The 27308-nt window shown below is 44.9% G+C and overlaps 1 protein-coding gene across 2 annotated transcripts; it reads right to left on the bottom strand.

Moving 5' to 3' along the window:
- Positions 1-10813: 10813 nt before the first annotated feature.
- On the bottom strand, positions 10814-16825 carry Cdk20 (cyclin dependent kinase 20). 2 transcript variants are annotated; one of them, XM_050144402.1, is made up of 8 exons: positions 15874-16825; positions 15481-15594; positions 13894-14082; positions 13603-13724; positions 13412-13474; positions 12840-12963; positions 12416-12747; positions 10814-11668 (listed from the first exon to the last, which is right to left on the bottom strand). In XM_050144402.1, the coding sequence occupies exons 1-8, from the start codon at positions 15946-15948 to the stop codon at positions 11509-11511; spliced, it is 1179 nt and encodes a 392-aa protein (XP_050000359.1). In that variant the 5' UTR covers positions 15949-16825; the 3' UTR covers positions 10814-11508. The 2 variants fall into 2 exon arrangements, with proteins under 2 accessions (XP_050000359.1, XP_050000360.1); XM_050144403.1 differs by having other exon boundaries at positions 12416-12571; positions 15874-16787.
- Positions 16826-27308: the final 10483 nt, after the last annotated feature.

Below are 27308 nucleotides of genomic sequence, written 5' to 3'. Positions count from 1 at the left end.
GAAACAGGGTTTGTGTCTGTCTGTGTCACTACTGCCTCCCCAGTACCCAGGAGATCAAAACGTCCTAATGTTGCTTGGAGTGACATTTCATTCCTTAAATGCCAGCACTGGGGAGGCTGATGCAAAAGGATCACAGTTTGAGGCCAGTGTGGACTACACAGTGATACCTTGTCTAAAAAAATGGGGAGTGGCTCAAGAGATAGCTTAGGGGTTAAGTAGTTGCTCTTGCAGAAGATTTTCAGTTCTCAGCACCCACATAGTAGTTCATAACCATGGGTAACTCTAGTTCCAGGGGATCTGACACACTCAGTTCACCTCCAAGGGCACCAGGCACACACATGCGTACACATACACACACATACACACACACACACACACACACACACACACACACACGGTACATATACACACATGTTGCGGGAGGTCCTTCCACTCCTCCAGCCAATAGCTGCTGAGATACCAGCCCATTGGAGCATGGTCTCTTCCTTTAAAAAAGCGGCCAGGAGCCGGGCTGTGGGAAGAGGCCCGCAGCTCCCTACAACACACACACACACAACGCTCATACACATAAAATAAAATAAAAAGCTTAAAAAATAAATAAAGTCATTTATTTGAGTCAGGCAGAGGCTGGCAGATCTCTGTAAATTCAAGGGCAACCTTGTCTATAATAGAGTGAGTTCCAGGGCAGCCAGGACTATGCACAGAAACCCTTTCTAAAAACCAAAAAACTAAATGAAAATTGTTTAAATGTAAAAATAAAGCCAAACTTCCTAGTGAGTACCTGATTAGAGCGTGAAACTGCTCTAACCCTCAGGAAACCTCACTCCCCAGGGTCCTGTCCTTCCCAAGAACTGTGGTGAAATTGAAGGGTCCAAGCCCAGACACAGAAAACTGTGTAAGCCATAGCCAAGGCTTTGTACTCTGTTCAAACATACTGGGCTCCCTCTCTGCACTAGACTGTGCTTGGTAGGACAGTACAGTGGGAGGCCCCTGAACCGGCTCTTTCTCTCACAGTGTATCATCTGATGGAAAAGAAAGATGCTAGCCAAGTTATCACAATAATAAATGCATTAAGAGCTTGCTCTGCAAGCTTTAGAACTTGAGTTTGGATCCCTTGTGCCCTTGTAAAGCAACTGTGATAGTGTGTGCTCTAAACCCAGAACTGAGCAGTGGAGAGGCAAAGGAAGCCCAGAGCTTGCTGCCTAGCCCATCTAGCTATGTGGTTCAGGGAAGGTGCTATCTCAAAAGGAATGTGGTAGAAAGTAATAGAGAAAGACATCAGTGTTGATTTCTGACTTCTGCATGATCAGCATGGGTGTACACACATGTATACAGTTTTGTATATAAATACACATACACACACAAAACAGGTGCTCTGAACAACTACACCAGTTTATTACAAGCAAGAAACATTTTGTTCTATACATTCATTTAGATTTGGCTTTTGTTTATTTATTTTGATACAGATTTTCATGTACCCTGAAAGACTTTGGGGCACCTCAGCATTACTGCACCCCCCTTCCTGGGAACCAGGGCCCTGGTAACCATCCATACGTGCACTGGAGCTTTGAGTACTTTCCATCCCCTTTGTAGTCTTTCTTCAATAGACCCAGACTCTGGAACTGGGGTGAGACGACCTGCAGATAACCTGCAGGTGTTCCTCCTTGTTCAACCAACCCAGCAGCCGCCATGGCATTGATCAGTTAGAGTTAGCTGACCACTGAATGAACTAGTCAAAATAGTTGACAAATGATTTCTGGACTCTCCCTTTTGATTCTGTACTACCCCCTCCCTGATTTTGTGGGGTTTTTTCCTTTAAAAGAGCTTGTAATAGACAAAGCAGGGATCCTTCTCCTCTCAAGGCTGAGGGACCTCTGCCGCAGAAGCAGAATAAAAATTCCTCTTGCTATCGCATGAACCGTGCTGAGAGTGTCTCTTGGGCGACCTCCTTTCTTGGTGGGGCTTTAGGGCCCAATAGCCCAGACTAGTCCTGAACTTTTTATGTAGCCAAAGATTAATCCTGAAGTTTTGATCCTCCTGCCTCCACCTTCCAAATGCCGGGATTACAGGTAGCAGGTTCACTTTACGTAGTACTACAGATTAATCCAAGATCTTGTGGATGATAAGTAGGCCCTGTACCAACTGAGCCTCATACCCAGGCCCATTTCCTCATTTTCCATTATAAATGCCATGATGGAAAAGTAGAAAAATATTTCTCACTCCAAAGTGGTAAGGAAACAAAGATGTTATCCTAGGAGGTACACACACATGAAAACATAACCCTAAAATGTATGTGCATATGAAAACTGATCCAAGAAAGATACATGTATGAAGAATGATCCAGGAAAGGACACGTGTATAAAAAAATGATCCTGGAAGGTACATTGTATGAAGCCATAACCCTGGAAAGTATGCATATATGAGATATCATCCTGGAAGGTACACATGTGTGAAGATGTGATCCTGGGAAGCATGCATGAATGAGGATTGATACTAAAAGGCACACAGGTATGAAGTCATAACCCTGTAAGAGAAGGTGACCTTTGGTGAGCTACTGTTACATTGGGATAGATCATAGTTTCTCCAAGACCTAAATAAGATGAGCAGAAACAAATGATCCTGGCATTGCCAACTTCCAGTAAAATTCTAAAGACTATCACCAGCAGGTGTGGAGTAATGGGCCAGTGGTTAGGAATATTGGCTGCTCTTCCAAAGGACCCACATGGCTGCTCACAACCATCTGTAACTGCAGCACCAGAGGAAGTGATGCCCCCTTCTAGCCTCTGCTGGCACCAGACACACACGTAGTATACAGACACACTTGCAGGCAAAATACTAGACCACATAAAAAGGGAAAGGCTGTTAAAAAAAATGACCACCAGGAACAATCCCCAGTGTGAAGAGAAACAAAAATGGTGGGAAGGGAGGGGCTGGGGTGGACAAGAAAGAGACAAACTCAAAAGGAATCAAGATGTTTCAGAATGGCAGAGCCCAGGAGTGATCTACCCATCATATGAGTGGCTCTTAGTATTTGTCCCTATTTTCACCTCAATATCAGCACTGAGGTTAGTTTTCCACAAGCCCTCCCCATCCCTCCTTTACCCTACTGTCCCTCTCCCCTTCCCCTTAAAATCATCAACTCCACTGCTCTGAGCTGACCAGGTCTGATGAGGTCCCCTCATCACAGGGACTAACTTATCCTGAAGGTGGTAGCTGCTTTGATGGTTAGAGGTCCCTGTCTCCAAAGAGACTGCAGCCTGAGGTGAAAACTGCCCTGACCAGGCTGTTCCTATCGAAGTCACATGATTTGTCGCACTAGGAGTGACTTCTTGTCCTCTGGGCCTCTTGGGGTTCAGAGAGTTTAGGAAATTCATGCTTTCCTCGGCTCCTTTCCCTCCTCTCCTTGAGTTACTCAATTCTGTAGAGCGTGCCCCGCGGATCATCTCACACAAGCCAATAGCGCCATCTGCTGCCTGCATTTTCTGACGCCAGCCCCCAACCCCCATCCCTCCACCCCGTTACCTTGGCTGGACCTCCTGGCATCTGGAAACTCCACATTCGCTTAATCTGCCTGTGAACCCATCACAGAGGAACATTTTCTTTCAAACCACCACATTCAACTCCATGGCCCCCAAAGATTATAGCCATGTCATAATGCAAAAAATGTATTCAGTCCAACTTCAAAAATCCCCATAGAGGGGCTGGAGAGATGGCTCAGAGGTTAGGAGCATTGCCTGCTCTTCCAAAGGTCCTGAGTTCAATTCCCGGCAACCACATGGTGGCTCACAACCATCTGTAATGAGGTCTGGTGCCCTCTTCTGGCTGCAGACATGCACACAGACAAAATAGTGTATACCTAATAAATAAATAAATATTTAAAAAAAGAAATATATCTTAAAAATCCCCATAGTCCCCGGGCGATGGTGGCGCACGCCTTTAATCCCAGCACTCGGGAGGCAGAGGCAGGCGGATCTCTGTGAGTTCGAGACCAGCCTGGTCTACAGAGCGAGTTCCAGGACAGGCTCCAAAGCTACAGAGAAGCCCTGTCTCGAAAAAGAAAAAAAAAAAAAAATCCGCATAGTCTATCACAGTCTCAAACTTGTTTCAAAGTCTCTTCTGAGATGCATGGCAATCTCTTAACTGTAATTCCCCTATAAAAATCAAAATCAAAAGGCAGATGACATACTTCCAACATACAAAAGCACAGGATATACATTACCCTTCCAAAACATAGGTAAGGGAGAACAATGAGGAAATGCTGGAGCAAATCAAGGCCAAAAACCAGCTGGGCAAACTCCAAACTCTGTCCATATCTGATGTCAAAATACTTTTTAGATCTCCAACCCCATTCATCTGTTTCTCTTGGGCTGAGTCCACCCCCTGCTCTCCTCAGCAGGTACCCCATGGCTCCAGCATCTCCAACATCTTGAGTTCTCCAAGACAATCAAGGCTTCAACCTCACAGCTTCACCCAATGGCCTCTCTAGGCCTTCAGGGACACCCCTGACGTGTGCCTGCCTCGGTGGCTTTATTCCATAATTCCTTTCTTCTAGCCTTAATTCTAAACCCAGAACCACATGGCTGAAGCTGCCAAGTTCTGCAGCTTCCTGGGGCTGGAACATGGCCTCCTCATTCAATTACATCTTCACCAGCTGTCTTTCATTGCCTTCACTTGAGTGTCCTGAGACTTGCTATGTAGACCAGGTTGGCCTCCATCTCAAATCTGCCAGCCTCTGCCTTCCAAGTGCTGGGATTAAAGACATACACCATTCCCTTTGGGGGCCATTTTATTTCACACCACAACATCCAGTAAAACGGTTTAACTAAGTTGGACTTTGGTGATATTGTATCTGTTGTATCTGGGGTAAGTAGACATTTGTTCTTATATCCCCAGGAAGAGTGACATAAAACCAGTGGAGACAAGGAGTTTTAGGCAAATCTGTATGAAGCCTCTCTGCTCCAGAAAATGAAGGAAGAGGAAGGTGTGAAGCTGAAGACCAGGCAGACACTATTTCTAAGCTACCAGGGGGAAAACCCAGAGGTCAGCTAGTTTATGCCTCCCCTTCCCTCCCCCTCTGCCCCTCTCCTTCCCTTCCTACCTCCTTCCCTCTGTTTTTTTCTCCCATCTTAGATCCTTGCTAATACTGAGACCCACTCCCACTATAAAAGTTCCTGCCATTCCTAAGCAAGCACATAAAGTCATCAGTACTTTCCTTCTCCTTTCTATTCTCCTCTGTATGAACTTCATTTACCCCTGAAGACTAATATTAGGCTTGCTCCTGTCACAGGAGGGCACTCTTCCAGTCCCTCCATACCCTTAAAACCCGACAAAAAGATGTTGTCTCTCTCAAGTTCCACTTAGAGAAAGACTCCTCTGAAGAGTTTCCTCAATCCCAAGCGTAACCTCTGGCCTTCTGCTGAGGATGGACTGGGATACTCTCAAGAACCCTAGACTGGACCAGGTGCACCTGATGAGTAGATGAGGTGGGCTCAGACCTCCAGAAGGAAAGAATTCCCAAATGAAAGAGGTATCATGGCCAGGCTGGGATGGAAGATGGCAGCAGATAGCTTTGGAATCTCATCCTTAGTGCCTAGTTAGCAATGAAGAGACCAGGAACCAGGTCACAGGCAACTCTTTCACCTGGATGAAGCCTTCGGGTGAACTGGAGACATGAACACTTTGTTTCTAGTTACAGACGACTTCACAGTTCTGGGTAATTTTCTGGAATTACACTTTCAGGTAATTTCTGGAAATTCCTCAAATACTGACACCCACAACCAGAGTGTGAATCAGTTGCCTTCTGGAAACAAACAAAAAAATAGCCTGTGAAATACTGTGACTCATGATGGCAGCACTACAAACAAATGTCACTAAGTCTCACTTTATTAAATCCACCGAGTATCTGGCCTTGTAGTAAAATGCATTCACCCATCAGTGTGCACAGGGAACTGCTTCCAGAACCCTGCAGGTATCAGCCTACGGAGTCTCGGGTCCCTTATGTGCATGAAAAATCTGCACAAACCCTGTACATAGGGCCAACAAAATGGCCCTACTGGTAAAGGCACTTGTCACCCACCTGATGACCTGAACTCAATACCTGGGGCACACGAAAGGAGAAAACCAACTCTTGGAACGTTGCCCTTTGACCTTTGCACATGTGCTACACATGTGCTAAAGCACACATGTACTTATACACACATCAATCTTCTCTTTATGTCTTGCCTGCCATTAATCCTATCATGCAAATATTTTTTGAAAGGGTCTCACTATGTAGTCCAGCCTGGAACTTGTTATGTAGACCAGGCTGGTCATGCACTCAGAGATCTGCCAACATCTCAAGTGTTGGAATTAAAACTGTATGACACCACTGGCAGCCATAGCAGGCCCAGCTTTAAACTAACTACCTTGAAAGTGAATTTGTCTATTTTTAGCTCTCATTACTCACATCTATCTTAAACTCTGAAGTCAGCTGCAGTGGCATCCACTTGTAAACCCAGCTACACCAGAGGCTGGAAACCTGAGTTTGAAGACAACATGGACTAGACATTAATGTTGGAGGAGGGCCCACTTGTTCGTCCCAGCCGCCTGGCTAGCTTAGCCCCAAAATAACCACAGAGAAACTATATTTTTTTTTTTTTTTTTTTTGGTTTTTCGAGACAGGGTTTCTCTGTGGCTTTGGAGCCTGTCCTGGAACTAGCTCTTGTAGACCAGGCTGGCCTCAAACTCACAGAGATCCACCTTGTCTCTGCCTCCCAAGTGCTGGGATTAAAGGCGTGCACCACCACCACCCGGCAAGAAACTATTATTAATTAAAACACTGCTTGGTTCATTAGCTCTAGCCTCTTATTGACTAACTTTTATATTAATTTAACCCATTTCTATTAATCTGTATATCGCCACATGGCAGTGGCTTAATGGCAAAGACTCAGCATGTCTGACTCTGGTGGCTCCATGGTGTCTCCCTACCTCTTCTTCCCAGCATTCCATTTATTTTTCCCTTCCTAGCTCTGTTCCCCTACAGCTCTGCTATAGGCCCAAAGCAGTTCCTTTATTAACCAATGAAAGCAACACATAGACAGGACCTCCCACACCACATTAAGGCCTTGTTGAGTCCTCAAAGGGTTGAAATGTCCGGCATGCACTGGACATTGAACTCTGGATTCAATCCTCAGCACTGCAGAATCCAGAATCAGTAGTTCACACCTGCACTGGCCGCAGGATGAGTTCAGGGTCATTCTGGCAGAGAGCCTTTATCATTTATTACAGGAGCAATTAATATTCAAGGTGTCAACCGCCAGAATTAACTTCTGATGGAGGAAGTGTGCCTTGCAAGACCTGCAAGAAATACAGACGCCAGAATATCTGATGTTTCTCCCTATAATTTTAAATGTGCTAAATGCATTCTTTCCCTAGCATGTGCGTGTGTGTGTGTGTGTGTGTGTGTGTGTGTGTGTGTGTGTGTGTGTGTGACATGAATACATTCCTTATCTACTGGGCATTTTTATCTATGAATTGTCAAGAAGATGGTTCTGCCTTAGCTGTATTATCCAATTAGTACTAATACTGTTAACCTATATCAAGTTTTCATGAATAAAACAAATGCTGCCCAAGTCAGAAGTTCTAAGCTTCCATTAAGAGTGGAACTAGAGTACAGCTTAAGAAAACACTGTAATTTCCCCAGCTGCCTAGATAGCCACACACTATCAACTGATATAAAACTTTAAAGTAGCTTTTAGATCAGGCCAGGTGCTTTGCTAATTGGATTTTAAGGTAAACTATTACCAAAAGAATACAATCTTAGCTGGGCAGTGGTAGTGCACACCTTTAATCCCAGCACTTGGATCTTTTTGAGTTCAAGGCGAGCCTGGTCTACAATTGAGTTCCACGACGTCTAGGACTGTTACACAAAGAAACCCTGTCTTGAAAAACAAAACAAAAAAGAATACAATCTTATTTACTAGAACATGTAGCCAGCTGTACAATTTATTGAGCCAAGGTAAATAGTGCAGAGTAATTTAACTGGAGTACTGGGGATAATAATTAACTCTGCACAGATTCCTAACCTCAGCCTTTGTTCAGGCACCAGGGAAGAAAGATTATCTGGCCAGAGTTAGCTACAAAATATAAAATAACTTCATAGCCCCCCTCCCCCCCCCAAAAAAAAGAGTTACAAGCTTTTCTTTCTATGGTCAAGGGTTACATGCTGGACATTGAAAATGCTTCAAATGCCACTGTGTTGGTGAGTGCTATATGGACTCCTCTGCCCCAGCCCTGCAGCTCCAGCTGCTGCTGCCCTCTCTCTGAGGACACATTTGTAAACAAACAAGTCCCCAGTCCCAGAAAGCCTGGACTTTATAACTTTATCACAAAATGTTTAAGATGTTTTATACAATCCAAAGTATAGGATATAGGGGCTCAGTGGTTAAGAACTCTTCCAGAGACACTGAGTTCAATTCCCAGCAACCACATGGTGGCTCCCTCTTCTGGCCTACAGACATACATGAAGACAGAACACCATAAACATAACACATTTTTTTTAAAGTATAGGATATAGCACACAATTTCCTTATTTCTCTTATTAGTTTAGTTTTGTAAGGCTACCTTTATGGATAACAAAAAGACTTCTCCTTTTACAGCTGCAGTTTGCAGTCCACTAGTTAGGGAGTTAACTAAAAGAAAGTGCTCTTTTCTTAACTATCTGGATTTATTGCACTGTGAATTGTTGGAATCACTGTTTCTTATCGTTTACTTAAGAAATGGTATGTGACCTTCAGAGGTAATGCCTGCAAGATTCTGTGGGTCTATAAAAGCTAAGAGAGCAAACAGAAGGTGGCAGAAATGTAAAGGTATAGAGAATGTGAGAAAAATAATGTAGGAAAATAAAGAAGAAAAAAGAATGTATGTAAAATAACGAACAGAGACTTGTAACAGAGAACTGGAATTAGAATTGAGAGAGAATTAGAGCTAAAAAATTATAGAAAATTAGGACAGAATTAAAATAGAGGTAGAATAAAGAGACATGTTTGGAACAGCACGTTGAGCCTTTTGTGTAAACCCTTAGATTAGAGCTATTCTAACCCCCTCCACTACACAGTAGCCTCTGTCCTCAACTCTGGAGGAAGTCTGCAGAGCTGCACTCTGCAAGCTTCTGTAATTCTAAGCTACACAGTGAGTTTGATGCTAGCCTTGGCTATATAATGAGTTTGATGCTAGCCTCAGCTACACAAGATTCAGTATCAAAAAGAGGAAAAAAACTGTATTGTGTGCATACATATGTAGCAATTTTTGCCAACTCATGCAAGTTTAATGTTTATCTCTAGTAAGTGCCTACTCTGATATCAAGCTATACACATTTTTTTTAATTCTTCGAGGCCAGCCTGGTCTACAGAGCTAGTTCCGGGACAGGTTCCAAAGCCACAGAGAAACCCTGTCTCAAAAAAAAAAAAAAAAAAAAAAATTTTTTTTTATTTTATAATTCCATCCTTGAAAATACCCACTTATCTCCCTTTTTAATATAAGTAACCACCTCTGTTCCAGCTAGAATATGTACTCTGCATTCAAATTACTACAAGTAAAGTGTAGTAATACAGGGGTGTAATCCCAATAAAAGTGCAGGCATTGAGGTCATCTCAGTCACAAAGCGAGTTCAAAGCTAGGCTCATCGCCTCATCTTGAAAAGAACAAGCCAAACAAAATCTTTTTTTGTGTGTGGGGGTGGGGGGTAGACCATCCTACTACAGGCTGTAAATTTGTATTTTGTTGTATTATTACATGACTTTCAGTACCACCCACTGTTTCTACCAGTACCAAGTGTGGTGGTTGCACTATCTGATGAGTCCACCACCTGGAAATCCAGAGCTGGTTTTCTGCTGGTCAATGTTTCCCTGTATGCCTGGGTATCACTGTGCGATGCGGAGTTAGAAAAGGCTCTGCAGAGATCACTGGACAAATGGACTGCATTTTTATCATCATGTACCTTTGTTTCCAAACAGCGTTCAGACACAAGTTGTCACCCATTAGTTTCTTGTAGCTCTTAAGAGTCTGCAGACATGATCAGAGAAGTAAATGGAGCTCGGGTTATGAAGACATAAGGATTTCCTGAGAGCAGTATGGTGTAAATCTGTTAGTTACCTCTGTGTCCCCAATACTCACACAACCAATGCATGTTAGGACTAAAACAAACATTTTAAGAGTATAATGTGTCTCCTACGTGTGTATATTATATACACACATTCACTTTTTTTTTCCAGACAGGATCTCCCACTATAACCCAGGGTGATCTTTCACTCTTAGGAAACCTCTTATCTTAGACCCTTGAGCACTAGGGTTACAGGTATATCCCAAAGTCACTAGCAAATTTTGTTATATATTTGAATAATGGATAGTTAAGATTCTATTTTGTCTATTCCTGAAACAATATTCTGTCTTAGTCCTTACATAACCATATAGTAAGTCTTAATATCCACTATACAAGTCCTCATCATCTTCTGTCTGCTCCTCCTCTTGGTCCTTGACATCTCAGTATTCTTTTAGACCAGTGCTTCTCAATTCCCATAGGTCATGACCTCTTGGGGGTTGAACAACCCTTTCATAGGGGTCTCATACCAAATATCCTGCATATCAAATATTTACATTATAATTCATAACGGTGGCAAAATTACAGTTATGAAGTGGCAATGAAAATAATTTTATGGTTGGGGGTCACTATAACCTGAGGAACTGAATTAAAAGGTCACAGCATTAGGAAGGTTGAGAACCACTGTTTTGGACTCGTCTTACTGTATTACTATAAAATAAAGATCATCAAGCTGGCTGAGTTACACTGGAATTTATTTACTAAATGAATTCCAGGAATGCCTGCGTCAAATGTGCGCGGCAGCCTCCGGCTTACAGAAAAACTAACTGCCCGGCATGTGGAAACTGTTCATCCCTGGCCTCAACTTCTGGACCCTCACTCCCAAATAAGCACTTAAATCACATGAATGGCACAGGAAGCCTCAGGACCAAAGCCGCCCTAACTGGAAACACTTTCTGGGTGACTGAGCCCTATAAATTAAGGGGCCACCTTGTCAATTTCCCTAACAGAAACAGGCAGAAACACTCGGAGCTTTTATATGAATCTCAAATCCCGGTCCAGAGTGCTCTGGAAACCAAACCAAAGCAAGCCTGCCTTCCCAGGTGCTGCTGTAATAGCAATGGACTTGAACAGGATCCAAGGTAGGGGACATCACGGAGTGGTGGCTCTGGGAAAGGACACAGCTAGCAGTTTCCAGAGGCTATGTGAGTCTCATTCTCTGCTGGGCTGGACATCTTCATGGTTCTGCCCCCCGAAGCCCAGTCCTCAAGCAGGCTAAGGAGTAGGGTGAGGTGTGATGTATCCATGGGGAGGCTATGAAGGCAAATCTGGAAGAGGCAGAGGAACGGCTGTCTAGATGCTCCTGGGGCAAGCAGGCAGGACTAGGCGAGCATCTCACCCCTCTGGGATGAAGGGCCGAATCAGCTCTGGGTTCAGCAGTGACTCCTCAAGAGGACGGTCCACATGGAAGTCATGGACATGAGGGGGGCCTGGGTGAGCCTTCGGTGCAGGTCCTCCTGGGCGCTGAGGAATTGGCAGCTCAGAGGGATGAGCAGGCAGAGGAGCTGTGAAGAAGTACTGATGCAGAAGGGCCTGAGGGTAGCAAACAAGAGGCAGCTGAAGAAATCCTGTCACTACCAGCCCCCAGAACCATTCAGCTGGGTCAGCAAATCCTGCCTTTGTGCCTGTCTGGAGCACTGTCCCAGCGGCTGGGAACATGGTAGTGAGCTTGAAAGTCTTGCCAACAGAGGAAGGGGTTGGGGACATAAACCAGAGAAAGGGGCAGAATGTACAGGTATATCTCCAACAACGATAGTTTGATGTGTGGCTATTTCCTCCCGATTGAAACATTCCCTCTGGGCAGGAGGCTCCTTATAGACTCAGGAATTAGAGGAAACTTACAAGTCCCAGAAAATACCTGAGACTGTATCTGACCTCAGGTCAAATTTGTTAGCAGTGTCTATCTCGGTGGACAGACACTTGTTCATGTCTCCCAGGACAAGTTATAAATAAAGACCAGGGAGCTGCTGCAGGGTTTTAAGGGTTAGGACACACACAGGAGCACAAGCCCAAGGCAAGCAGCAAGCACAGGAGGGATAAGGACATGAAGCGCAATCAGGGGGGGAGGTGACAACACCCACACCTCCAACTCCTGCAGCTGCAAGAAGAAACCACAACAAGAGGGGGATGGACAGAGGGCAAAGGTCACTGACTACTCCCCTGAAGAACACCCCATTGGGAAGCCCGGGGTTCCAGTCCGTCACAGGTTCTGAGAGTCCCCGACTGGGCAGGGTCCCATAGTTCAGAGTATCAGAACAGTGACCACAACTTGAATCTTACCTGGGAGGCTGCAATACGCTGGTGTGGAGGGTAGAGGAGGAACTGGCCCAGCAGGTCCAAGGCCTGGGGAGAGGCATCAGGCAGCACCTCCTCGAGGGGCACCGGTGCCTGCTCCTTGAAGGAGATCTTGTTGTAGTCGGGCAGCTCTGTGATCTCCTGAGCTCAGCAGAGGAAGAGGCAATGAGAGCAGGCCCCACCTCACCACTCCGATGCAGGCTCCCTTTCACGTTCTCACTCAGATCACGGTCCCTCATCACCCACACACGCGCTCCTTGCCCCAATTGCTGAGATGTCACCCAGACAAGACCTGGCCCTTCTGCAGTCAAGGAAAGCTGGGGCCCCGGTACACCTGCATGAATAGAAGTCACTTCCTACTGGGGAAGAAAGCAATCCCACGCCTTCCCCAGCAACGGCTGCTACTAACCGGCCAGACTCGAGGGCTGGGCGTGCCCAGGATGCGAAGCACACAGCAAAGTTGCTCGATGTCATTCTCTCCCGGGAACAGGGGGGACCCATTCAACAGTTCTCCCATAATGCAGCCCACAGCCCTGTAGATACAGATGTAAGCAACTGGAGCTCTCATACATGGGTGATCACGCTACCCACGACAGCTCTAACACCTCACGCCAGGGTCAAGGTCCAGAGGTTTCTAGTGACAGAGCAGCTCCTGATAGCTCCAAGACACTTAGAGCCCCGTATCTGGGACACCCAGCTCCTCCTCAGTTTCGGAGGCAGAAATGCAAAATAACCCAAACCTCAGACTTCTGAAGACCACAAACTAGTCCACCAGAATGCTGAGCCCTCATACCCAGGGGCACAAGCCTCGCTCAAGCTCACTGCTGTCTCATCCTCAAGTCAAGATACCTGAACTGTACCCCAGAGCACCTTACCCAGACGCCTCCCGCCTGAGACTATCACTGCCCTAACCTTCCCCCAACAAACTCAGAGACATCCCCATGGCAGGCACGCATTACCTCATCCACCCCAGGGTCTCACCATAGGTCGACGCCCTGGTCATACTGCCGGGCACCATACAGGAGCTCAGGAGCTCGGTACCACCTGGGGAAAGGGTTTGAGATCATGGCTGGATAGCTGGTCTGATGAGAAGCTCACAGCCCATGCCCGGACAGAAGGTGCAGAGGTGTCTCTTCCCCATGAGAGAACTGGCAGGGATACAGCCTCATTACCTGGTGGCCACTTGATGTGTGTAGAGGCGACCACCATCTGGAGAGAAGACGCGGGCCAGGCCAAAGTCCGCGATCTTGAGCTCGCCTGAGGCACTGATGAGCAGGTTGGCAGGCTTTAGGTCCTGTGCAGACAAAAGGGGGCATCAGTCTCCCTCTACCCATAGGGCTTTGGGACAGGGAGCTAGGCAGTCAGCCCCATCTCCTCTAGAGCCACAGCCCTGGCTGCTTACCTGAAGACCCTCTTCAAGGACTAGCTCACCCCAGCCCACCACAGCCCATGTTGGTACTGACCCGATGCACAATGTTGTTGGCGTGGCAAAATGCAACACCTTTGAGCAGCATCTGCAGGTAGCTCTTGACCTGTGCTGGGGCCAGGGGCCTCTGGGCATGGCGCACCACCTCTGCCAGGTCTGACAGCATAAACTCGAAGGCCAGCACAAATCCTGCACCATGTGGGAACACGGCTTTCAGCTGTACCACCTGAGGGCAGAAATCCTATCAGCCTCTAGACCAGAGGTGCTCAAAACCCATGGGTCTCGACCCCTTTGGCAAACATCTCCAAAAATATTTACATTACGACTCATAACAGCAGCAAAATTACAGTTTTGAAGTAGCAACAAAACCACAACATGAACCATATTAAAGGGTTACAGCATCAGGAAGGCTAAGAACCACTGCTCTAGACCTCCTGACCCACCAGCAGCAGCACCGTTCGCCCTGGCCCTGCCAGAGGGCCAGGCAAGCGAAGACAGCCAGGGAAAAGATAGATGGGTTAATTGACAGAAAGCTGGCTAGAAACAAGCCAAGCTAAGGCTGGGCATTCCTAATTAATAATAAGCCTCCAGGTGTGATTTATTTGGGAGCTGGGTAGTGGGCCCCCCAAAAAGCCAAAAGTAAAACATTAATGTAACACTAGTCCCTGCAGGGGAACCTTAGAAGTGGAAGTGAATGAAGAAGATGATTAAGGTTGGGGACAAATCTACTATTTTTTCTAACATATGTCTCTGTGTTTGGATGCATGTGTGTACAATCATGTGCATGAGCACGTGGAGAATCACGGCTGAAGTCAGGAGTCTGCTTTAATTGCTCTCCTCATTATCTGTTGAGGCAATGTCTCTACTGAATTCAGGGCTTCACCAAATACGCGGGTCTGACCAGCCAGCTTGCTCCAATAGGTCCTGAGATCTACACCACCAGACTTCACAGTACACTGGCACACAGGCATACACCGGGTGTGTGGACTGTCACCTCCTGATTCCATTACACACACGCTCTCGGAAAACAGACGGGGACCAGTTCCTCAGTGTCACTAGCGCTGTGCACAGGCCAGAACTTTCAGGAGGCTCCAGGAAGATTGCCAGTGATACTCAACTCAAAGTCTTCAATGGATAGCTGAGGACCCACGAAGTGATGAAGAAAATCAAGCATTCCCCTTGCTTAACAAATTCCTGAAACCTGCTTTGAAAAGCAGGGAGAACTCAGGGTGACCACACATAAAGCCTTTAAACACACCCACGGAACAAGTACAAGTTACTGAGAAATCTGTACGGTCGGGGACGTACTTTAGTGGTACAGCACCTGCCTATAGTATGAAAGAAAAGAAAGCAGGGAGGTGGAAGGGGGGGCAGGAAGGAAAGGAGAGAAAAACACAAAATATTTAAAGAGAAAAAAATGAATGAGTGTATGAGCAATGAGTCAATGGGAGGGAGAAATAGGGGCTAAGCGGGTAGGAGCACAGTGAGGATTAGAAAGGAATCCTTCAAAGTGTCTGTGGGTGGGAAGGTAAGGGTGGAAATGAGTGAAAGAGGGCGGGGGAGAAGCTGCTGTCTTGGAACCTGTCGCCCACCGTCCTGTCCACCAGATCCCTGCTCCACTCACATACTGACTGTCCTCGATCTCCTGCAGAGCCTTGATTTCCCTTAGGGCCTGGTTAGGAATGCCATCCTCCAGCCGCCGCAGGGCCACCTTCTTGAGGGCAACGATCTCTCCAGTCTGTGCAGTAAAGAGAGCAGATACTGCCAGAACACCTTCTGGCAATGAAGGGCAGAAAGAGAACCCACAGGGAACAAGATACCCGCAGAGATCCGCCCCTAGGTCGGGAATATCTAAACCGCCCGCCAGGGGACGCGCTCCCGCAATCCCGCCGCTGGAAGCGGAACCACAACAGAAGGGACCCGGACAAGCATCCAGAGACCCCCGAGGCCTGCAGGTCTCAGCACCGGAAGGCCGCAGCCCGCGGCTTGAGGCAGGGGGAACGCAGCGTGGCCTCACCTCTACGTGCTTGGCTTTGAAGACGATGCCATGGGCGCCCTCCCCGATGCGACCGAGGATGCAGTACTGGTCCATGTCCGCCTGCGGCGCCCAGATCCTCCTAGACAGCTAGGATGAAGCACCGGACAAAGCGTGCAAGCCGTTGCCTAGCAATAACGAGTCAAGCCGCCGCTCCGTGCAGCACGTGACCGGAAAGACCCGCGCTGAGCTCTGTCGGGAATCTGATCCCCGCTAGGCAACACCTTTCCGGGAACCCTCAGCAGTCCATCCGCAGATGACCTAACGGCGCCACGTGACAAGAACGCGGCTGCGTGCAGCCGGGAGGGGCAGAGGCACGCAAGTAAAGGGCGTGTTCACGCGCTCAGGGGCGTGGCTTCTGCTAGAGAGGTGGGGCGAGCGGGGTCATCCAGAATCTGCAGGCCGAGAGTACCCAGCGGTGCAGCGGTGAGAATGTCGTCTGCCTCTTGCTGCAGATGACTCCAGGTAGCGTTGGAGACAAGGCCAGAGCTGAGTCGTGGAGATTCACTTGGCCCTCTAGTCTCTCCAATAGGCATTGTGAATCTAAATACCTTTTAAAAGAGTTTACTAAGCCTGGGATGAAGCTCCGTTAGTGAAGTGCTTGCCTAGAATGCACAAAGCCATTGGTTCGATTCCCAGGATCACATAAACTGGTCTCACCTGGGATTTGTAGTCCCAATACTTGGCAAGGTCATTCTCATCTACATAGACAGTTCAACACTAGGAGAACTTGTTTCAAAATCATAGCGAATGCCCAGCAAGCATGTGAAATGACGGCCAAGATCCCTACTAATTAGGAGAAATGGAATCAAACCGCGGTAAGACCCTTTAGGACGACCGCTGTCAGAAAATAGACGATAAACTGGCTGTGGTTGCCCTGCCTATAATTCCAGTGCCCAGCAGAACGAGGCTAAGGGGATCTCAAGTAAGAAGTTAGTTAGAAGGATGCAGAGAAAGTACCACCCTCGTGCGTTTTTGTTGAAATGTGAGTGTGCCAGGCATGGTGGCTTATTCCCCCAATCTGAACGCAAAGGAGACTAAAGCAGGTGCCGTGTGTTCAAGGACAGCATGAGCAAGAGTGTGAGACCGTCTCAAACACAAAGTAAACAAAACCTTTAAACAGAAAGTGTGAGGCTGGGCCCTGTGGAATGACTGTGAGCCGCTCTTCTTCCGGGCGTGAAATAAGCGAAAACTTTCACACTACCCATAGCACTAAATCAGGAAAACAGAAAATTCAAGTTTGGACCACAGTGTGAGGAGGAACCTCAAACTAAAACAAAACAAAGATGTGGTAGTGTCTCCTTGTTCTTCCAGCGCTTGAGAGGTAGAGGCAGGAAGGCCAGGAATTCAAGACCATCCTTGACTTCATGCTGAGTTTAGCTTTCATAGGCTAGTTACTTCTCAGAACTAAGGAAAATGTTGCATTGACATCCAAACTGATACACTGTATTTTATAATTTTATATATGAAGACACATACAAATTAAGTCTTTTTACTCATAAAATCATAAGATTAGAGCTTTTTCTTTTTTCTTTTTTTTTTCTTTTTTTTTTTTTTTTTTTTTTTTTTTTTTTTTTTTTTTTTTTTTTTTTTTTTTTTTTTGAGGCAGGGTCACTTTGTGCAGCTCTGACTGGCTTGGAATTCCCTATGTAAATCAGGCTGGCCTGAAACTCACAGAGATCTACCTGCTTCTGACTCCCAAATGCTGGGATTAGACAAGAGTATTTTCTTTGAAGAGTTTGTCCCAAGCAATATTGTGAGTTCCACATCTTTGCTGAAGTCTTTCCTCTTGTTTTTCATTAGTAGCCAGGATCATGAGCTGAATATATATAAAGTCATTAAAAAAGGAAAGAAAAACTTCTTATACTTTCAAACAGAAAGAATCAGCCCACTAACAGGTACTACAGCCTGTGAGCCCAGAACTTTGGGATGATGAAAGGCATAAGGAGTTCAAACCCAGCCTCGATTACAAAGTAAGACCTGCCTCAGTGACTGGGAGGGTTCTAAGAAGGGAGGAAAATCAGTTTTCTCCAGGGACAAGTCCCCTGGTAGGTTATCCAATTCCAAGTGGTCACACCTGTACATAAGCCACACTAAATAAACTTAGTCATGTGTGTGTGTGTGTATACACTCACGTATATCTACACATACATATATATGTGCATTTACATATGCATATATCCAAAATTGTGCAGCAATTATAATTAAACAAGAGGTCATTAATTTAAGAGGGACTAACACAGGAGAAGCTGGAGTAAATTATATAAACATAGTACTTGTATGAAATTATCAAAAAAAAACAAAAAATGCACTTAATTTTAAAGGAAGGAGGAAGGGATGGAAGAGAAAGAGAGAGAGAGAGAGAGAGAGAGAGAGAGAGAGAGAGAGAGAGAGAGAGAGGAGAGAGCTGTCACCCACTGACTAGAGAGATCAGAGAAAGACAAGGTGTTCTGCTGACACCTAGTGTCTGAAGCGTGGTAGGCCTGAGCAAACAAAACTAAGAACATCGTTTTATACCTGCCTGGTCCTTAATCATTGTGCTTTGTTTCTTTATATGCTCCAGATCTTTGCCTTGTTGCTAGGACTCACCCCACCCCCCAGAGAAATGGCACAGCTGACAACTCTCAAAACCTGTAAATCAGTGGTATTGGTTAATGTCAATCTTGTGTGCAGCCTTCTCCACTTTGCGTATATACAGGTCAGACTAGAGAGTTGTTGGTTGGAGTATGGCGTGACAGCTCTGAGGGTGCAATAGTGACATACATACATTGGTGATAACCAACAGTTCTCTAATTAGACTTAAGACCCATTCAACAAGAGGGAAACCATACTTGGTTCCAGGAACCTAGCTAACTAACTACTCAGTGTATGATGGCTATTCTGGTTGTCAAGTTTACTGCATCTGGAATTAACTAAAATGCAAGCAGCTGGAAACACCTGTGAAGGATTTTTTTTCTTATTTAAATCCTTTGAAGTGGGTGCAGATTATGTAAGGGAAGCTTGATTTCTTTGCCTGCTTGCTTTCAATAGCAAGTCCATATCCTTCACTAGAATTAGAACCTACATCTTCAGGATTCTGACATATACTGAGACCCATTCAGACATACAGCCTTATTGGCTGAACCACTGAGTTTTTGGACCTTCCATTGTTAGACAGCCATTGTTGGACTAGCTGAACCACAACCTATAATCCATTCTAATAAATCCCCAATAGATAGATAGATAGATAGATAGATAGATAGATAGATAGATAGATAGATAGATAGACAGATTCATTCATTCTATAAATTCTACTTCTCTAGAGAACCCTGACTAATACACAGTACTAGTGAAGTCAGGTTCAATTCTCAGCACCCACATGTCAGCTCGTACTGCCCATAAATTCAATTCCAGGATTCTCCTTCTGAGCTCCTCTGGCATCAGGCATGACCGTGGGCACAGACATACATTTGAGCAACACACTCATACACACAAATAATGCAGAGGTCCCTGCAAGCATCGTGACTGGCAGGGAAATAGTCCAGGTGAGAGGACCATGAAACTTGGTTCAGCACAACTTAGTTAACCAGGGCTGGGTCAAACTTCTGAGTCTAACATCGAGTGGTTTATTTTAGCCATACTTAAGCACAGCACAATCTTGAGGGAAAAAGTTTTCTGATGACAATTACCTCAGTCCCATGTGTACAACAAAGTTTAAGGCATGTTTCCATTAAAACTCTTTACAAAGTGCACGTGATTTCTTCCATAAAGATGAGTACTGTTGACTCAGAGACAGTTCAAAATAAGGGTCTCGGGAGAAAGACTGAGGTAGACAGAATGCCTGTGGGAGTCAAGATTGTCCTAACCCTAAGATAATACAAGTCACTTGGGCTAAAGAACAAGTGACACCTCTCTTAAGGATGAGTTTTATGGACTGAGAAGGAATGCCCAAGATTTGGGAGGGGTAAACAAACATAATCTTCTAGGGAATTCAGATGAACCTTGGCCCTACAGATAGTGAAAGAGAAAGATCACAAAAGGGAAACTACATCCTTTCCCAGCATTCTGGATGGAAGACAGATAAACATCTCCCTCCGAAGAGACAGCAACCCTGTTTAACTTTTCCTGGTTTCCCTAGTACTTATCTGTGTGCACAAGGACCTTCTACCCTCTACAAAATAATTAAAAAAAAAATAAAATCCTGTTTTTAAGAAAAAAAAAAAAAGCCGGGCGGTGGTGGAGCACGCCTTTAATCCCAGCACTCGAGAGGCATAGACAGGCAGATCTCTGTGGGTTTGAGGCCAGCCTGGTCTACAAGAGCTAGTTCCAGGACAGGCTCCAAAGTTACAGAGAAATCCTGTCTTGAAAAAACAGAAAAAAAAGGGGGGGGGCATGGAGCCAGTGAAATGGCTCAGGAGGTGAAAGTGTCTGCCACCAATCCTGACAACCTGAGTGCTATCCCCAGGGCCCACATGATAGAGAGACTGGATCCTATAGGCTGGTTTCTGACCTCCATATCTGTGCTGTGGCATAAACCCAACACACAGGCACACGCAAATTAAAATGTAATGAAAAATTATTAAAGAAGCAATTTGTAATCCATCTTTATTGTTCTCTTGAAAGTATGTGAAATTATTCTGCAGGAGCAGTGGTGCCCACCTTTAATTTCAGCATTCAGGAGGCAGAAGCAGGCAGATTTCAGCGGGCTCAGGGCCAGCTGGTCCTACAAAGAGAGCATCAGGGCTATATAGTGTCTTAAAAAATATATAATCATATACAACTGCTTCATCCCTTTGTGAAAGCTACTTCTGACCCAAATACAGGCATATGGCTACACTGTAGGGAGCTAAGGAATCCCTGAGTAAATGTGTAAGGCGTGGATGAAGTCCTAAGTTTATGTGTATTGTTGACATGGGCACAGCCATGTCAAGGACTCAGACCTGTGGGAGTCTTCTGGGTCAGACTCAGATGGATGCAAAGCCTTCCTCTGGTCCGAGTTCAAATGTTGGCAGTATGCAGAAAACCTAGCAATTACAGCTTCCCTCTCCTGAATGTTTACAGCCTGAGACTGCTGGCCTACAGAGACCTCCTACCAAACTTTCTAATTAAGGCTGTACATAATATACCCCTTGAGATCCTGGGTTGTCTCATAGTGGATGAACTCCATCAAAGTAGCATATCCCACCCAGGCCCATATTTTTAATATGTATCCTGTAAGTCTGTCCTTCCTTTTTTCCTTGCCACCCCAAGTCATCCCAGCCATGCTGGACCCACAAAAGATCAATACCTACTGAGTATGTTAGTTGCAAATTAACTTGAAATTTTAAATAGGGGGCTGGAGTGTGACTTAGTGGTTAAGATCCAAGTTCAGTTCCCAACACCCACGTTGCGGCTCATGTATTAGTTCCAGTTCCAGTGGATCTGATGCCTCTTCTGACCTGTGTGGACAACAGGTGTGCACACAGTTGATGTACATATATGTGCAGGCAAAGCAATTGTGTACATTAAATAAGTAAATATTTTAATTCAATCATACTTTTTTTTTTCGAGACAGGGTTTCTCTGTGGTTTTGGAGCCTGTCCTGGAACTAGCTCTTGTAGACCAGGCTGGTCTCGAACTCACAGAGATCCGCCTGCCTCTGCCTCCCGAGTGCTGGGATTAAAGTCGTGCGCCACCACCGCCCGGCTAATTCAATCATACTTATACAATTATAATTTGTGGTTTTTTTCAAGACAGGGTTTATCTGTGTAACCCTGGCTGTCCTGAAACTCACTCTATAGACTGGGCTGTCTCGAAATCTATATCCACCTGCATCTGCCTCCTGAGTCCTGGGATTAAAGGAATGCACCACCACTGTCCAGCTATGTAAATATAATTTTTAAAGAAGTAATATCTCATGTTTAGACCATGGTTTGTTAGAAGCATGAAAGCTTCAGTAGAACTGATCACCAAGCCAGGAAAGAAGTAAAGCAAAGGGCAAGCAAGAAACATCACAAAGCTTTTTTGTGCAAATGTGTGGTGTGGTGTGTGTGTGTAAGGGGGCATGTATACGGAGGCCAGAGGGCAATATCAGTGTTGTTACTTGGGAGCCTAGTGAGGCAAGTTCTTTCACTAGGACTGGGGTTCACTGACTAAGTTAGGCCTCCTCACTAGCAAGCCCCAAGGATCTTCCTGTTTCTGTCTCCCTAGCACTGGGTGTTCACGCTCAGGGCTACCACACCTGGCTTTTTACATGGGTTCTATGAATTAAACACAAGTCCTCAGCTTACACGGCGCTTTGCTGAGTAAGATGTCCCCAGCCCACGACTATTTTAAAGTTGCCTTTTCCTTAGTTTAGCTCCTATTTTGTTGCTGAAAATTTATTTTTCCAGCACTCATAAAGTTGATTCTTACATTTTCCCCTTGATTTTGTGTAGGCACAAGCCTTCAAAATAGCCATGTTTCATTAATGTCTATACTGACTGGCTTTGTATGTCAGCTTGACACAAGCTAGAGTCATCAGAGAGAAGGAGCCTTAGTTAAGGAAATGCCTCCATGAGATCCAGCTGTTAGGCATTTTTTGAATTAGTGATCAATGGGGGAGGACTCTGCCCATGGTGGGTGATGCCATCCCTGGACTGTTGGTCCTGGGTTCTATAAGAAAGTAGGCTGAGCAAGCCAAGGGGTGCAAGTCAGTAAGCAGCACTCCTCCATGCCCTCTGCACCAGTTCGTGCCTCCAGGTTTCAGCCATGCTTGAGTTCCTGTTCTGACTTCCCCCAATGACAGACTATGCTCTGGAAGTGTGAGCCAAATAAACCCTTTCCTCACCAACTTACTTTTTGGTCACGGTGTTTTTCACAGTCATAGAAACCCTGACTAAGACAATGAATGTCCTTTTAATCTTTGGGATAAATGTTAACAGCTACTTTGAGGATTTGTTTGCTAAGTTGAATATCTAGATCTACTTGGCATCGTTGTTTGCTTGGTTGAGTGAGTGGTTGGGTGGGGATTTGGTTCAGTTTTTGTTTATTTGTTTGGGGAGGTTGTACACGTTTCCACTGAGTTTGGAGCACTCTTTGCTTTGCATGTCTTATCATTTTTGTTGTTGCCAAAAACTGTGCATTTTAGGAAATATATTGTAGTGCCTCTGTATATTTATTTATCTTTAGTTACTTGCTCAGAACTAAACTGCATAATCTGTTGCCTTTAGGAATGTACAATTCCTACCAGTAGCTTTATTCATTTATTTGTTTTTAATTTTAATTTTTTATATTGAAGTTGGGAATCCCATTCTGTAACCCAAGCTGACCTGAACTCACTCTGTTGTTCAAAGGCTGACAGCAAACTCTCATTTTTTTTTTTTTTTGTTTTTTCGAGACAGGGTTTCTCTATGGTTTTGGAGCCTGTCCTGGAACTAGCTCTTGTAGACCAGGCTGGTCTCGAACTCACAGAGATCTGCCTGCCTCTGCCTCCCGAGTGCTGGGAATAAAGGCGTGCGCCACCACCGCCCGGCGCAAACTCTCATTTTTAAAATCTGTGTGTGTGTGTGTGTGTGTGTGTGTGTGTGTGTGTGTGTGGTTTTTCAAGACAGGGTTTCTCTGTAGCTTTGGAGCCTGTCCTGGAACTAGCTTTTGTAGCCCCGCCTGGCTGGGATTACAGGCAGGCACCACCACATCCAACTTTTATTTTTTTTAAATATTTTTAGTTATTAGCATAGCTTCTTCGCAATTGGTCAGGTAACTTTCTAACTCTGTGGTTGGACAGTGATCTGGGAAAAGGTTGAATATACAAGGTTTCCACCTTCTGCCCATGGGTCTGTGCGGTTTAGGGAATGTGTTCAAATTTCAACCTCTTCCCACATCAGTCTTGTCTTTTGCTGTGTGTCACAGTCTTCATTCTTCATGAACACAGCTTACAGTTAGTCAGGGCTGCAGCTTCTCCAATCCTGCTAGAACTCTCGTGGTCTAGAACCTCTGTTAAATCTGTCTCACCACTTGCTCCAACAGAGACACAACTTCAATTTAGCAGACTTGTGGGTTTCCTCCATTTACATCCTGTCCAACTGGCTGCTTTACTGACCATTCTGCCAGTATATGGCTTTACCCTGGAACCAGTCAGTGTGATTGTTGGTTTCCTTGACCAGTGATACTGTCCCTTATGCTACAAATTCCTCCTTGTATCTTCTATAAAAACAAATCTGGGACCTTTAATCTTATTTCCATTTTCATTGACATGTTTTAAACCTGTTCTCACAAGAACTGCCAACAACTTACAGAAGGCAGGCTACACTACAACACACATGTCTGTAGCTAGCATCTTCCCAGTCTCTCAAATGTTCTATGGACCTTCACCCTGGGCTTTTGATGGTAAATCTTCAGAGACCCAGAAAGTAGATTTTTTTTTCACCAATAAGTTACATCTTGCACACTACTGTGATTTATCTGTCTTTGCCAAAGATAAACACAGCCAGACAGCAGGAAGTAAAAGCAGATTTTAATCAGTAATTGCTGGCAGGAAAGGGAAGAGCTGAGTTTAGAGTGAGACCTGTCTCAAAAACAAATATATCACACATGTGCACATGCACATACACACGTATGTGCTGACATACCTGGATACACCTGATAATACAAAAACTTAACTCGTACCTAACAACACCTACTACAGGGTGTCCTGCCTGGGGACAGATGCCTAGGTTAGATCACAAGGGAAATTACAGCACAAATGAGGAAGAGCTCACTTACAAAGTATTTGACACATCATAGGTAAATGACACAAACCTAGTCTACGCTGGGTCTGCTGCCTCTCACCTGTCCTTCTAGCCCTGGAGAGGCTGAGGCAAGAGAAATGGTCAAGTTCCAAGCCAGCCAAGGCTACATAGCAAGACCATGTCCCCAAAGCTGAGCCAGACACAAATATGAGTAGATTTAACATAAAATAAACAGGAAAATCTATCACCTATTGTTGTGGTTTGAATATGATTGTCCTCCAAAGACTCATATTTGGACACCTGGTCTCCAGAAAGTGGCACCGTTTATAAAAAGTTGTGGAGCCCTTAGGAAAGGGAGCTTGGCTGGAGGAAGTGGATCATTGAGGGTAGGCCTAGAGGCTCTATCGCCCAACCCCCACTTCCTGTTCATCCTCTGCTCCTGACTATGGAAGCATGTGACCAGCGGTCTCATGGTCCAGCCACCACGCCTTCCCCGCCTTACTGGACCATATCCCCTCAGACTGTGAGCCAGGACAAACCCTCCCCCTCTGAGTTGCTGCTTACTGGGTATTGGTTACAATGAGGAGAAAAGTAAGCGATACATGTGTTAAAGGGATAATGAGGTTTATGTAGCAGCCTTGCTTAACAGAGGGATGACTCATGATCTTCTGCGACTGCACATGCATGAAGCATATCCTGTTTGTGTTGAGCGAGTTCATGTGGCTTGGTCCACAGTTTACCTTACGGTCACTACAGTCCCTTTTAGCTTTTCAATTAAAGACTTAGTGATTTTTACACAAAATTTACATTTAATCAAGAAGAAGTAGTGCAAACCTATGGCCTTGTTTCAGCTTATTTGGTTTTGTATATGTGATTGTTTCTTATCTTTCCCAGAGGAAGTAAGATCATAAGATACTAAGTAGGGTTTATTTTTGCAAGGGGGAAATTCAGCCCTAATTCAGAGTACACATCCATGACCTGCAGGTACTGACTCACACAGAAGTCAGACACAGCCAGATTTACCAATGGGTCTGTCTCCCCAGTCCCTACAAAAGCAGTTTTGAAACCACTTTATTAATCTATGATTGACTTGTGAAAAGTTGTGTAGTATTTACAGCTTTCTATAATTCTGGGGATAAATATGTGCTCACAAAACAATTATCACTATCAAGCACATAAATTTTCCCAAAGTTTTCTCTACCCCCAAAATAATAAAATAATACTATTATTGTATGGTTTTAATATCTTTAAATATTTACTTTTATGGGCAAGTATATATTACATGTACTTAAAGGAATAAATATCCTGGACTAAAGAGATGGCTCAGCAATTAAGAGTACCTACTGCTTTTGCAGAGAACCTGAGTAAATCCCAGCACCCGATGGAGCAGCTCACAGCTGCCTGTAATTCAGACTCAGAGGGATACAATGCTCTCTTCTGGATTCCTTAGGCACCTGCACATACCTGCATGTAGATATACACATATACATATAACCAAATAAATAAATAAATTTTAAAAAGAATGTATAGTTTGCCAGATTGGTGGTTCACTCCTGCAATCCCAGCACTTGGGAGGAGTTGAATAACAGGAGTTATTCAAGTTGGAGGCCAAGTTGGGCTAAGTGAGTTCAGGCAGAGCTACAAAGTAAGATTCTGTCCAAGCAGTATAAATATCACACTGACTAATTAGATCTACATTCTTACTGGCTTTTTCTAATCTGACTAGTTATATATTTAACTAGTTACTGAGAAAACAGTGTTGAAATAACCAACATGGTCTTTGCTGAATTTTCCTTTTTGTTCTCATGGATTTTATTTGATGTACTTTGAGGTTTTCACAGATGATTTGAATATTCATTGGCAATAGTTACTTTTTAATGAGTTGACAATTTTACCATTATGAATCGTCTCTCTTCTTTTGTAGCATCCATTTTCTTGAAGCTATGTGATTTGAAATTAATGTACACTCTTCCCAGGCTTGGTGTTGCTTGTTCTGTCTTCCAAATCATTGTTGTCCAGCATATCCGTGGCTTCACATTTAAACTGTGTTTGTATTATGCTGGGTGTAGTGGTGCACACCTTTAATCTCAGTACTCAAAGGCAGACAGATAGATGTCTATGAGTTTGAGTCCAGCCTGATCTACAGAGCAAGTTTCAAGACAGCCAGGGCCACACAGAGAAAACCTGTCTTGAATATATATATTCAAGATAATACAAATAATAAAAATAAAACAATACAGTTGCTAATGCAGTTTGGCAAGGATAACCTGCCACTAGGGTATTTAAACCCTATGGTTTCCAGCTCTCTTGGCATGTGGATCTTGTCTTCCACAGTTCCAGGACCTTTCCGTCAGGTGTAACTGTGTGCCACGTACCAACCTTCTTTTCATGCTGTACTCAATTTGCCATGGGTGTATTCTAATCTTGAAAAAAAATATGTATTCTTGAGTTGTATACAAGTGGAGGTAAATCAAAGCAACACAAACTATAACACAAGGCCATGAAGCCCAGCCATCGAACAGAGGTATTGCAGAATGAAGGAAGCACAGCAGACATCATAGTGTGTGCCCTCAGTGAGACAAGGAACCAGAGAGGAAGAAGGGCAGCTGCAGGAGGTTGTATGCTGCCCATAGGTTGGTGGAATACAAAGTTGTGCCTGCCGTGTGCTAGGCAGGACCTGGCGATCTCCACAGCAGCTCCATTTTGGTTAAACTCTAGCAGTTCCTGGAACTAATGTTTCTATAACTGAGT

This window comes from Alexandromys fortis, unplaced genomic scaffold (genome assembly GCF_014885135.2).
Source record: "Alexandromys fortis isolate MF-2015 unplaced genomic scaffold, M_Fortis_MF-2015_v1.1 scaffold_1, whole genome shotgun sequence".
NCBI lineage: Eukaryota > Metazoa > Chordata > Mammalia > Rodentia > Cricetidae > Alexandromys > Alexandromys fortis.
This window is presented reverse-complemented; position numbering and strand designations above follow the sequence as displayed.